This window comes from Humulus lupulus, chromosome 9, assembly GCF_963169125.1.
Source record: "Humulus lupulus chromosome 9, drHumLupu1.1, whole genome shotgun sequence".
Lineage (NCBI taxonomy): Eukaryota > Viridiplantae > Streptophyta > Magnoliopsida > Rosales > Cannabaceae > Humulus > Humulus lupulus.
Genome location: NC_084801.1, coordinates 155,116,199 through 155,130,990, shown reverse-complemented (window position 1 = coordinate 155,130,990; position 14,792 = coordinate 155,116,199). Strand labels below are relative to the sequence as shown.

General features: G+C 33.4%; 1 protein-coding gene across 1 annotated transcript; it reads right to left on the bottom strand.

The window, feature by feature from the left end:
* Window positions 1-2,055: 2,055 nt before the first annotated feature.
* LOC133802242 (uncharacterized) lies at window positions 2,056-3,864 on the bottom strand. The gene is made up of 2 exons (XM_062240513.1): window positions 3,554-3,864; window positions 2,056-2,244 (listed from the first exon to the last, which is right to left on the bottom strand). Exons 1-2 carry the CDS (start codon window positions 3,828-3,830, stop codon window positions 2,222-2,224), a joined length of 300 nt encoding a protein of 99 aa, XP_062096497.1. The 5' UTR covers window positions 3,831-3,864; the 3' UTR covers window positions 2,056-2,221.
* Between the last annotated feature and the right edge of the window lie 10,928 nt (window positions 3,865-14,792).

The following is a 14,792-nucleotide window of genomic DNA, read 5'->3' as shown; positions in this document are numbered from 1 at the left end:
ATCAAAACGACAACAAACGGTATAAACAAGAAAAGTAAAGAACACAGGAGATTTTTATAGTGGTTCAGCCCCGATTGTCGGTAATAGCCTAATCCACTTAGAGTTGTGATTTATAAATCTATACTCAAGATCAGATGGACTATGCCAACTGAGTTTCTTCAGTATAAATTGTGAAAATATAAGAATTCTCTCTAATTTCAGCACTTTCTCTCTCTAGAATAGACAGACCCAATTTTATCTCTCTAGAAAGAAGAAGTAGAAGAAGAATCCCTTCTCTCATCCCATAAGCTCTCTATTTATAGGCCTGGGATCCTCCACTGATATCCCCTTATAATAAGGATATTTTATTATATTTATTACATTTATATTACAAATAAACATTCAAAATTCAAAATGTAACAAACTCCCCACTTGTGGGAAGAATGAGAGATTCCCGCGTATGTTGTTGAAGTTGTGTCTGACTTAGTCTCCTCTAGCTAGTTGGTCCACCTCCTACTCACTACCCATGCAAGTGCTGGTTGAACATGCATGGTGGTAGGATATGCATGGTGGTAGGACATGTTTTTGGTGGGTTGAACGTGCATGGTGGTAGGAGATGCACTTCTCTCCTCTAACATGCACTCTCCTCTAGCATGCCATGTTCCTCCTTGAACCAATCTCCTTGGCTTCTCCTCGGACCAAGGTGGTCCGAGGCAGCCTCCTTGGCACCTCACCTTGGACAACATTGAGGCAACCTCACCTTGAACAACATTGAGGCAACCTCACCTTGGACAACATTGAGGCAACCTCACCTTGGACAACATTGAGGCAACCTCACCTTTAGCATCCCCCAAACATGTCCGATCGAACATTGTATAGGCTCTCCTTATCAAAATCTAAGTCTCATTCCTCTTGCATGAGACTCCTCCTCCTTAGCTACTTACCTTGGACACGTTCGAGCCAACACTTAGGAAACTTTGGGAGGCTTGCCTGCTACACACCTTTGGGGTCTCTTAGGACCACATCCTCCTTGGGGTCTCCTAAGACCATTTTCTCCTTGGGGTCTCCTAAGACCACTCCCTTGGGGTCTCCTAGGACCACATCCTCCTTGAGGTCTCCTAGGACCACTCCCCTTAACTCTCCTAGAATGCATTCTCCTTAGCCTCCTAGGATGCATTCTCCAATTTTTGGGTATAACAAAATGTAATTCTCAATAGATTGATAAACTATAAGTATTACATTAAACAATAACTAATTCAAACCATGAATGTGTCTACTTCATGAGATCTTAGTTCTAACTTACGTTTGAAAGCATAACATAATAAAGTTTTATAATCTTGAACATTTTTTACTTCAAAAATGAAAAACAGAAACATTACAAGATACACAAAAGTAAATCATGCATGAAACTTGCTCCATGGCATTACCATATAGAGGTAAACTAAGAGCCTCTCAGAGGCCGTCATACAAAACCCAAAAAGCTGAAGAAGGTTCATGTGAACTGCCAGCCTGATCATCTCAACTTCAGTTTGGAATTGAATCTCACCACCAATGGCATTACCATCTTTAAGCCTTTTAACTGCTACTATTGTACCATCTCTGAGACAGCCTTTGTAGACAGTTCCAAAACCACCTTTTCCAACAAAGTACTTGCTGCTGAAGTTGTTTTTTGCCATCTGAAGCTCTCTAAATTGAAATCTCCTCGGATTTCCAAGGCAAACCTCCTCATGATGTTGCTCTGAAATTTTTTAAAGCCTACAACTATTAATCTCTTCTTCTTCTGTTTCTTTTTTAATGATATTGCTTAAAAAATGAGTTAGGTTTACTAACCGTTGACGTCAAAGAAAATTTGTTGGTTGTGTCTGTACCTCCACCAAAGAAGGAAACCAAACCCAAGAATTAGTAGACAAATGCAGCCCAGGCTTGAAGCAAATTAGAGCAGTTGTAACATGTTATTTAATGATACTCTCTCATATAATCTATCTTAATAACAACAACAACAATTACAATATAGAAAATGACTTACTTGAAGGTCTTGGCAGGCAACCTTGGTACTAGACCACTTAGATTGTTGTATGACAGGTCCCTAGACCATTAAAAAAAATCCCAAAAAACCTTTTTATAAACTATTCAACTTGTGATGGAGCCTTGATAACAAGTAGTATTAAAATGCTAAAAGTTGAAAAGAATTACAGGAAGGAAAGTTGTGTCATGTTAGCCAAAGATGTAGGAATTGCTCCACTCAAAGTGTTATTGTCCAGTCACCTGATACAATTGGTAGACACAAATCCATTAGAAAGAAAATTTATATAAGCCTTTGTAGTGGAAACTGCAACCTATCACAAAATCTTAGAATGCATCTATGAAAGATTTTGACTTTACAGGTTGCATAGCCAAGAAAATATACTACTGAACCAAATAATATTGTGTAGGAACTAGAATTAAATACACAAGGTACTATAAGAGAAAAGACAAACATATGAAAATTCAGGAAAAGGATAGATAGACAATTGCAGAATGGAAAATCTCTTTACCAAGAGTAATAACCAAAGAGTGAGACTTTTTTTTCTTTCCCTTATTAATATGTTATTCTAGAACTGAGTATCTAAACTTATAAAGTATGTGTCTACCAATTGTAGGATATTTAAAAGCACTATGTATTATATTTAAATACAAAAAGTATCAAAATATTTAGTGTTATGCCCTGAATTCAGATAATCAAGAACAGACATAAATTGCATCTAACAAGATATGAAATTTAATCTTTCTCAAATTAAGAAACTGATCTCACTCAATCCCCGAGCAGTTCCAGAACGCTCAACATTACTATTTTCAGATTTATGATACCTAAAGAACTTTATCGATACATAAAGATTATAGGCATAAGATTAGACTCCTAAAGTAAATGCAATTCAAAACAGATTCACATGCATGAGTGAAAGTCCAGTTGCTGATCATGCACTTTGTCAAGATGAGAAGCCTGGGGAATTTTGGATCTTGTCCTATTCCATGTTAGCATTAGTTTGCCTCTACAAAGTGCTTAGGTTAAGAGTCAGTATGGCATTTCTTTTTAATAATTGAAAATTAAAATATTTAGATTAACACTAATCTATTCATAACACAAAATAAGAGACAAAGAAATTCCACCTAACCAAATACTTGTGTCTACTACACTACAAAAAACATGTCAACAATAGAGGTACACTAGATAAAGAAAGAACTCTTTACAACATAAAATCCATATCGTCAACAAAGCCAAGTAAACCTAGTTTGTTATATATAGATTCTATTCACTCCAAATAAATTTTTTTTTCTGATTTGAAGCCATACTCTTTATAAATCAAATAAATTTAAAGGAAAAAAAACAGAGAAAAAAGATTGGAAAGGAAAAATCAGAGAAAGAAAATAATACTTTTTCCAGCTCAACCTCAGTCACTAAATCTATCTGCTGAAATAGTTGGAATCCAATTAGCTTCAAAGCTCATAATCACCTCACATTTTAAAAACAAATGTCAGATTCAATGAATACACTCTAACTTGTTTTCTGATTTAAAAAAAAAAAAAAAAACTCTACCTTGTTCAAAAATAATACAATCAGCATAAGCAATTTGTTCTACAGCCTCGTTAACCACAAATCTTGGTTTTATTTCATTAAGGTGTTGCATTGCGTGCTTGGAATCAACCAAAGTAACAACTCCATCAAGTTTCACATGCTGTAAAACTAATTCATCGGTACAAAAAGTTTCTATAACAGGAGCAGGTTTAGCAAGTCCTACAAAGCAAATATCACAATGATAATCAAGCACCAAAACCAGTTTGAGATAAAGTTTGAATAAAGAATTATGAGTCATTTGACATTCCCAAATGGTAGAACCATTTGTGAAATTAAATGTAAAATTTACTAAACAAATCAATTTTCTCTTGTATGGCAAATACTTGGCGGGTGTTTTTACTGTGCAAATTTATTGGTTTCTTCTCAATACAATAAAATAATAAATGCAGTTTTCTAGAAATGCCAAACTGTTTGGTTTGTTTTGTGGTGAAACAGCTGACGCAAACAAACAACTCAATCACTATGATTTGAGCCTTAGATTTGCGATAAAAATCTTTCTAGAGACATCACCCAAATCACTTCAAGATACAAAAAAGGGATCATAAGAATATAGTATCATGAGTTATCTAATTAGCTATCATAAAATCATATTTAATTTCATTTATCTTATCTATATATAATATTCACATTTTGACAAACAGAGAATATAACCCACTTTCTTAACATTTCTTTATGTACATAGACAAAAAAAAAAGATGGCAAGCACCTATTATTTATCTTTGTATAATATGTACTATATATATACAAAAATTTGGTTATTCATCAATAATATGTAAATGGAAGTTTGACTTACCTGATTGTGAAATAGGGGATCGAAGAACCAGATCAGCAACAAGGGGAGAAACCAAGACTTATACCCACTGATAATACCCCAACACCAAAACAAAAATCAATACAAGTTTTACTTAACAAACTAAAACACTAAATATCAAAATCAAAGTTAAAAAAAATCAAAATGCCTTACCTCTTGAGCTACTCCGAGAGAGGCTTCAGTGAGGTGAGAATTTGAGAGAGGCGAGGGAAAAAGGAGAGCGTGAGAAAGAGAGGCCCTGTGAGTGTTTGAATTAGCTATCATACAACCTCTCATTTATCTACACTAGCGGCAATTTATTGTTTCAACAATTTACTAGTTGCTTCATTAACATAGATATGAATATAGTAGACAATTTTATAGAGAGAGCTATACAAAGAAAATGCCAAGTTTGAAGAATTTCTACCAAACTTAGCAACGAGCAGCTTCCATTTCATTTATCTAACTATCTATTTCGCTTGAATTAATTCACAAATGAGTGAGAAATACATATTTTTCCTGCTATGATAACCATTGACAACCATAAAATATGATTTATTGAAAATAATTAGCTTGGAAACAAGAAAATGAAGAAATACTCAAAGAAACAAAGAAGCGAAATATATAATTTCAAGACTAAATTAAAAGCATATACATATTTACAAATAACAAGTCAGCTTATTTGAGAAATATACTATTCTACAAACAACACAAGCTTTTAATTCCAAATGAAGACAATGATATATCATATCATCTATCATTTATCTAAACAATAGTTTTCTTAGTGTCAAAATCACCTTAGCATAAGAACTAATAAAATGATAACTTGGTCGTAATTCCTAGATGATAACTTATCATCTTATATAACCTTTTACTCTCATTTCATCTCACTATATTAATCATTGTTTCTCATAATGAAATAATTAAAAATCTAATAAAAAACAATATGTTTGAAATATATATATATATAAACATTCATATCCCCAACTCAAATTAATTAACCTTTTAGTTCTAAATTTCTTAGCATACTGCACCATCCAATTCTTTTCTCCAACTTCCACATGTTCAACTGCATCAACATTTTCTTCTTTTTCTGCATCTTTAATAATCTCTATACTGTTCTATTTCTCCACATATTCAAAATGTTAAAAATGAATCCAGAAACTAAAATAATTTTTTCAAACTGAGTCGTAAAAGCAAATTGATACCTGGGATCCTTTGCGCCATTTCTTCATTGGTATTTTTGGTGCCATTTTCGAATTGTATCATCAAGATTTTGACCACCTAAAAGTATATTATGAGAGCAGAGTTGTCTTCAGCAAACTTGAAGATAAAAGAGGATTAATCCAAGATGTCTTCCTAATTCCAAATTATAAAAGAGGAAGTACTACATTTGGATATAATCCAATAAAATGCAGGTGCACTAAACATAAAAATAACAGAAAGATTCAAACCAAAAAAAGCAAAATAAAATATGAAAGATATATAAAATTAATCTACAATTATAAAAATGTATATATGGTTTATTATTATTATCAAAACAGAAGTTTCAATACATAGTACAGAATATGCAAGGAAATTAATCAATCTCAGTGATCATGGTTTTTAAAGGAAATAGTGCAATGAATTAACCTTTGTATCTTCAACACAATATCATTTTCTGTATCTTTACAATTATGAAACGCCTCCTTCAGCTTCACTAAAGATTCAATCTCACTTCCAATAACATGGCAAAAAGCTATCAGGAACCACCTCCAATTTGAAATAGCATAAACTGTTGCAAAGAACAAAAAAAAAACAATGGTAGTATACTTTCTTTTATGTTTTCAAATGCTGATCTAGCTGGCGAAGTGCATCAGGATGATGATCACCTAAATAAAGTGAATCACCCCTGCAACAAAACAACCTAGAAAATATCATTGAATTTTATTATGCAGGGACAGACCTAATAAATAGTGTGGGACTGAAACTCCCCCTTTCCCTAAACTTTTATGTAGAACTGGAAATGAATATACGAAATTAAGCCATGATTAAAATATGTAAAGAACTGTCTTCCCTCACCAACATAATTGAATGTAGCTAGATTCACAGAATAACAACAAAATCTAAATAATAATTAAGATACAAAAAGAAGATAAAAGTACTTACCAGTTTCAGAATCCAGGTATGAACCAAATAAAGACATTGCTCCATCTCAAGTCCCCAAAATTCATAAATACCTTAATAACAGAGGCATTCCTGTATTGATAACAAATCTCAAGGAGAATACATACAGTACAGAGAACCAAACAGAAAATCAATTAAATAGTCACCTGAGCTATTCCCTAGTTGTCGACCAAGAAATAAATGCAACTTTGTCATCGACTCATCAAGTAGATATACCTTAAAATCAAACTGATTTTTTCTTCATAGCTAATCAGAGAGAGAGAACAAAGTTAATAAACAGAAACAAAATTAATAAAATAAAAAAAACATTTAAACATTTATATATAAATGTTGAGATGATAGTGTACCGACATTGGCGTCGTAGAGGCGTAGTTCGCGGGTACCGGCGTTCGCGTCGACATCATAGAGGTGGCAGCGTCATTTGGAGGGTGGATCGGTGAGAGAGGAGAGGAGAGAGAGCGAACCAGAAAACCCACCGCCGTTGTGTCCTTTGGAAGCTCGCACCGACGTCATGTGCTCTAGCGACTCGCGTGAGGCAGAGACAGACGAGACGAAACCAAAAAAGTGTAGAAATGTGGTTATGTAGACGAGAGTGAGTGGAGGAGAATAACGTGGTTGTGTAGAAGCTGAGTGTAAGAAAGAGAGGCAGAGGCTGAGAGAAATTTCATGTCTCTGTTATTTTCATTTGGCGCATAATTATATTTCATATGGTGCCAAGTAATTTTCATCCGTGTAATACGGTGGGATTCGTGTTTTTTTTTTTTAATTTTCTATTAACAACACTTCTAAATATGTGTTATTTTTTTAATGTAATATATACTAAAAATTGTTGTAGTGTATGCTCTCTTGGCACAGTAATCAAGGCACTAAGCCTTACAACTAACGAATATGGGACGTTACACTATGGCATTGAGTTGTCATATGGAAAAGCTTGGAGATGTCGAGAGGTGGCTCTGGAGTATGTCAGAGGGACACTGGAAGAATCCTACTAGAAGTTACCATCGTACATGTTCATGCTTCAACAGAAAAATCCCGAGACGTTGACAAATTTTGTCACTGAGAATGATCGGTTCAAATATTGTTTTTTCTCACTCGGAGTAAGTAGAAGAGGGTTTCGTACATGTCGTCTTGTGTTATGTATGGACATCACTTTTTTAAAGACAAAATACGGTGGGTAGTATGTGCAGTCGCTTTGGATGCAAATAATCATCTGTATCCAATTGCATTTGCTTTTGTGCATAGTGAGAATCATGATTCTTGGAAGTATTTCATGTCAAAGCTAAAGGAAGCGATTGGAGAAGTTAAGGACCTGGCGTTTGTATTTGACTGGCATGCATGTATTACACATGCCTTAGAAACTATTTTCCCCGATGCCTATCATTGTCCTCGTACCTCACTGGTCGATGTTTAGTGCGCTTACCTGTAACGAGAGAAATTAGTATACTATCTACTTCATTTAAAAGAAAATGTAATAACTCATGGATTAGTAGTGCCGGAGGTCATCTGCACTGACTGAGGAGGTGTGGCTTTTCCAACAGGAGGCTCGTAACATATGGGGAGGATGTCGTACTCTACGTCCTCTGCTGGAGTAGGTGCAGGAGTAGGTATACCACCAAGTGTTTCCAACTTCTCCAAAATAACTTCTTGATTCTTAAGGACGATACCTAGAGTGGCCTTAACCTCGCCCACTGAACTGGATAGTCTGGCCATTTCATCCAACACAACCTCATAAGCCCCAAGAGTAGGAGTGGGAGCGGGAGAAAAATTAGGTTATGCACTAGTATCAAGAGCAGTCTCCATCGGGGCATCCTCAGCAAAAATATGCCAGCCTCCATAGCTATCTCAGCCACTACAGCAGCCTCTGCCTCAGGATTGAAGGGTCTTCCTTCCTCAGGTGCAGGCTGGATCATATCTCATAGCATCACATACCTAGGAGCATCGCCCTCTGTCCTCTGATAAATAGTGCCAAAGAAGTGTCACTCGTCTGGCCGAGGCCTGTGGATAGAAATGCATGATAGCTGTAATGGAAACAAAACTAGAAAGTTAGAAACTCCTAAAGTTGATTGGTATAAGGAAAAACTTTTTGGATTTTTTAAATTTGAAATAACTTACACGTTTCCTCGCAAGTATATCGTTCACATATGAATGCTTCGAATGGCCTAAGCTCTCCCACTGTAGCATTCTAGGGAACTTGAATCACATGGCTTGGAATATTGCTTTTGTAAATCAAGAATAGTCTCGTATGCCCAATATTGCAAGGTTGTTGGATACCCCTTGAAGGTGTACTTTGCCTCCACCTGAACACCCTTAGAAGATTCCACCTCAGTGGTCTTCTTCGCCTTCTTACTAGGTATTGTAGCACCAATCGCTTTCATATCTCTAATGAATTGTTTCACAGTTGTATCGAATGAAAGAGATCCCCATGGATACTTTTCAAAATACTCTAAATCCTCGACCATCGACAATGAATCTCACCAAATAGCATTGTCGTTCTCAGCAGCCAATAGTATCCCCTCCACAGAATAAACCAAACCGAGCTTGTACAAATCATCATGTACATCGCGCATACCAAGAGCTCGTTCCAACATAATGAACCTAATGTTTTTCTCGGGTTCCACATTGAAATATGTATCGAGGCGGGAGGACGTTAGGTGAGGTTGAATGTCAGCGACAATTGGTGGACATGAGCAGCTCAGGCCAGTCATAATGGAAAACTCGTGCACCCCAACTTACATAAGTTTGGGCCCATCAAGAAGAGCATCTCATCGTCACGCGGAGACTTCACCTTCCGCAAAATCAGTGTGTGCATCAATGCCCCAGAGAACGAAAGGCAGGGGTGTGAAGAATGGTCCAAAAACAGACTCATTCACCCTCCCCAACAATCCATGCTCCTCAAACCTTTTCTTCAATTCAATTAACCTTTCAGAACCCCTATAGGTCATACGACCGACATAATGATCCTCTATGAGGATCTCAAGTGGTGGGATATGTTTGGGTGGCATCTGCAAAATATCCAAAAGAAGAGAAATAATTAGTTAAATTTATTAAAAAAAAAAAAAAAAACTCAGTCTGCTGTTGTCATTGAAATGTCATTGAATTACCATCGATTTGGCATCGAAGCAAAAAGAAAAAATCAACATATACAAGTATGCATCGAAACAACATTGAAATACCATCGATATGCTGTCGAAACTAATTTTACAAATCAACAAACAAACTATCGACATGGCATCAAAATTGCATCGATATACATTTAACAAATAACAACTAAACTAAGCCACCTTCAAATCAGCATCGAAAGAACATCGAAATTGCATCGATTATATACAAAATAAAATCAACAAACATTGTATCGATATGTCATCGAAATAGCATCGATTATGCATCGAATATCTTTCAAACATATAACATATAAAAGCCATCGACATCGCATCAACATAGCATCGAATTAGCATCGATGCATCACCATTTAAATGAATGGGATTGAACAACCATCGAAATGACATCGAAATAGCATCAAAATTATTAGATTTATCAAAAGAGCACTAAAACAAAGAAAGCATCGAAATACCATCGAACTAGAATTGAAATTGCATCGATGGAAATTTAATAAATAACAACTAATACTAAAAAAACTGTCAAAATATTATCGATATACAAAATGAAAACTGAAAACTATGCAAGCATCGAACTAGCATCGATATTTCATCGATACAACATCGATTTACTATCGCCTTTATTTAATGATCCATCAAAAATTCATCGATTGAGCATCGATAACACAACATCGATTATTCAAAAATAGACACATGCACTGGATGTCATCGAATTATCATTGATTAAGTATCGTAATGGCATCGAATGAACATCGACCGAGAAATTTTTTGCAGAATTTAAACTAAATCTTCCAAAACAATGCACATAGAATCAAACCTATTTCAAGCTATATTTTTGCAAAATAAAGTTTAAAATCCTACATTATGATTAAAATCAAACCAATTTCATCGATTTTATACATTACGATTCAAATTAAAAACAAAAAACAGAAAACGAGCTTACCATTGTTGTTGATGGAGAAGATGGTGGTGACGACATCGTATTGGTTGTGATGAGGAGAGTGAGAATGTGAGGGGTCTGCGAGAGAGAGAGAGAGAGAGAGAGAGAGAGAGAGTTTGGACTGAGAGAGATGGGGAGTGTTTGAATGTTAGGGATGTTTTCTAAAAAAAAAAAAATGAAAATATCATATATTTGGGATAGTAACTTATATTATCATTTTAAAAAAATTAACTATATTAAAGGGTATATACTCTGAAATTTCCTTTAACAAACCATTCCAATTCGGTTGTCAATTTTTTTTTTACCAAATTCAATTCAATTGGAATTGAATATCCTCGGAACAAACTTTGCAATAATCCTATTCCACATATATTTCTTACAAAACTATCCCTCTATCCACTGATCAAATTACCCCTTGAAAATAATTCAACACTAAAAGTTCCCATCATAAATCTACAAACTGATTTCGAATCACAATGGAAAGTCCACAATCAATAACTTCAAATCACATTTTGAAATTTTTTACCAAGTTGAAGAAATTATTAAAGTAATTGATAATGAGTAAGTAATATTATTACATTAAAACTTTAATAAAGTATTATTCTATATTGGAATAACTCTTATATAGTCATAAAAAACTTTAGTTCCAACTTGGGTCCAGTTATAAATAAGAATAAATTCTATATTGTAATAAGTTATAATATTTCTTGATCCCGCATTTAGAAAATATGCATCCACATAGTAATAATTGACTTAATATTAAATAATATGTATATATATATCTACTATCTCTTACATACTAAAAATTCATGATAAAATTAGTTATCAATTTAAACTTGCAAAATAACTTTGTACATTTTCAACATTATATAATATGTATATTGTAGTCATATCTTTTTGTCATTTTCGTTTATCAATGTTTTACATTGAATTCATGTTTTATCAATTATTATTTAATTTATATTTAAATGTGTATATTTCCAACATTTTATAAATATAATTCTATTAAATTATAACCTCCTCATGGTAATAAAATATGTTGGTCCCAACATTATTAGTATAGAGAGAGGTTTTATTGTATTTATAGTTTATGAGTATGTTATAACACAATTTGTATGTATTTTTTAAGCTATTTTTGGCTAAAATATATTTGTGTTGAGAAGACAATCTTTTGTTTAAAATTTACACTTCATAGTATTATAAAAGTTTGAACAAATACAAATAACAAAAACAATATCGACAAAATTTGATACATAATGATAATAACAAATACAATAGAATAGCAATAATATATGAATCATATACAATATACATAACATTAAAGTTGAAACAAAACATGCCGAGTAGAGAGACAAATTGAGAGAGGGATGAGAGTTTAAGACTTGAGTAGTGTGAAGCTTCAATGGTGGACTTGGAGTAGTGATGGTTTACAGAGAAGTGAGAGGGAAGAAATGAGGCTTGGATTGCATGAGGGTAGGCAGCTTTTATGAAATATAAAAGGGATGACAAGTTGTGTGAATGTAAAGTTGAGACAGGAATGGAGAATGGTGGAGGTTGTGGTGGGCACATGCGGCGGCGAATTGTATTACAGATGGGAGAATTATGAGATTGAGAGAGGGAGAAGAGTGAGGCTGCTGATGGTGTGAGTGAGGAGTGAGAGTGAGTGAGATAACTAGGTTTAGGTTAGAAAAAAAAAGGGAAATTTGTGGGAAAAATATTTATATAGTTTGATTTGTTGCACTTAAATGCTTATATAAAAATTTTTGTGGCAAAAATAGCTACAGTTACTCTTTTCGTGCACATGTTAGTCTCTAGGTCATTTAGTTCGTCAAGGGTACATATGGCGACATTCTGTTGGGTCAACTTAATTTTAATTTATTAAATATATTAAAAATCTTTAATATTTTTTAGAAACATTAAAAAAATTATTTTAAATAACCTAATTAATTTAAAATATTAAAAATCAATAAATAAAAACAAATAGCTTTTCTAAAAGATAAACCATTAAATTTTTACTATAGAGAAAAAAATTGATTTAACTATATCTTTAAAATAAAATAAAGTTCATTTTCAACCTCTCACCCACCCCTTCGCTGACTTCATCTCCCCAACCCCGTCTCCCCAGAACTGCAACCCCTTAGATCTGTAACACCCATCGACGCTCCATGGGATGACAGAACCTCGACCTCCTCTGATTCAACTGCAGAGGACGAAATGATATGTTCGATGTTGCTGTTCCTGGGATGACGAAAAAGACGCGATCTGTCTGCAAGTTGACGAAGAAGGCACGAGGTCGAGGACAGAGCTGTGCATCTGGTAGGATCTATGATTTTTTTTGTGATTTTGGGTTTGATTTTTTTAGCAATGATGCAAGGAGTTAACACTAATTTGTGTTTTTTTTTTGTTTGATTGTAGAATTTTTTGAATGTGATGAAAGGGTTGTGATTTGTATTTTTGTTGTGTTTAAGATTTTGAATCATAAATTTGAAATTGAACACTGTTAGATTTTGTGTGTTCTATAAGTTGGGTATAATTGGGTTTGAGTGTTCATGGGTTTCTCTGCATTTTTCCTCTACTGGTTAATGTTATCCATTTCTGAAACGACTCTTCTTGATCTTAATGGACCTATGGCAAATGCTTCTCAAGTTTAGAAAACTAGATTCATAGTACAACAACATTAGAGCACTCCCAATGGATTAGCTAAAATGTGTTATTCTTTATAATATAAAGTAAAAATGGTTAAGTAGTCTTCTAATAGATGATGTAAAATTATATTTTTTTACCTAAGTGAATAGTATTTCTCTATGTGGTGAAACACTATTCATCAAGCTATAAATATTTCATTATTTTTTTTATAAACTTTTGTATATACATGAGTATGATACTATTATATTTAATTATTTTATTTCTTAAAATGAATAAAATATTTTGAAAAATATAATATATAAATGATGTAGAGAAAAAATTGAGAAATAGATGTATGATATAATGTAACAGTTTGAGGTAAATTATAAAAATGTATGTTTTGGTGATATATTTTGTAATACATTTTCTCTATAATATTTAGCTAAAACTCATAAAAACATCTTCCATCAGCTCCTTTATACATATATTTATAATAGCTATGCACAAACTCCAATTAATACATATCTACATTTACATAACATTTACATATCCTTTATATAATATTTTAATATTATTATTTTTCTTTATAAGCTTTCTCTCTCCATTTAGTATATATTTATTATTTCTTTTTTATTTTTCAATTATTTTATTTTACTTTAAGTAATAAAATAGGTTTAAAGATATAATATTTAAATGATGTAGAGAAATATATAGAGAAGCTGATGTATGGTATAATGTAAAATTTAAAAGTAAAATATAAAAAAGTGTGTTTTGATGAAGTATTTTAAAAGATGAAGTAGAGCATCCATTGAAAGTGCTCTTAGGTGTCATTGTGTACACGAAAACTTCTAATGGTTCACACCTTGCTGGGTTGAAAGAAATCTAGTAAGTTTCAAACCAACAAGTTCGTGTAACCTCTTGAAAAGTATAAATGAGATTGTAGTTTGAGGACCTAATATTGTGAAAATTGATAAACCCTTGCAGAGTTTAAATATAGATGTAATGACCCACTAATCTAGACTAATTGGACCATTATCGAAACTATACATAAAACTTACATTTTTACGAAAATACCATAATTTATTGAGTAACTTGAAAATAAGAGTTATTTACAAATAAACAGAATACTAAGAAGGATTTTGGGATCCCATTGTCTTTAAAACAAAATAAGATTTAAAATAAAAGACATTACATAATAATGCGGAAAATACACATAAAAACCATAAAAACATAAAAGGAGACTATATCCTCGAATCGAATAACACTCGGCCCCTTGACTCCATTCATCATCGATACACATTCTCCAAGCGTCACGAATCTTACCGCCTCTAAACTTATTTTCCTGCACATAAACAGAAAGGAGTGAGCCTAATGCCCAGCAAGGAAAACCTAACACATAGTCATATACATAATTTCATAATAAAATATAAAGACATATCATAACACATAATTCACTTATTATAATGGCCATTATTACTTGGGGTCCCATAGACTAAACAAGCTTATGCCCATGAGATTAGTGGGGTCCTACCAGCTAAATAGGCTTATGCCCACAATCCTTTT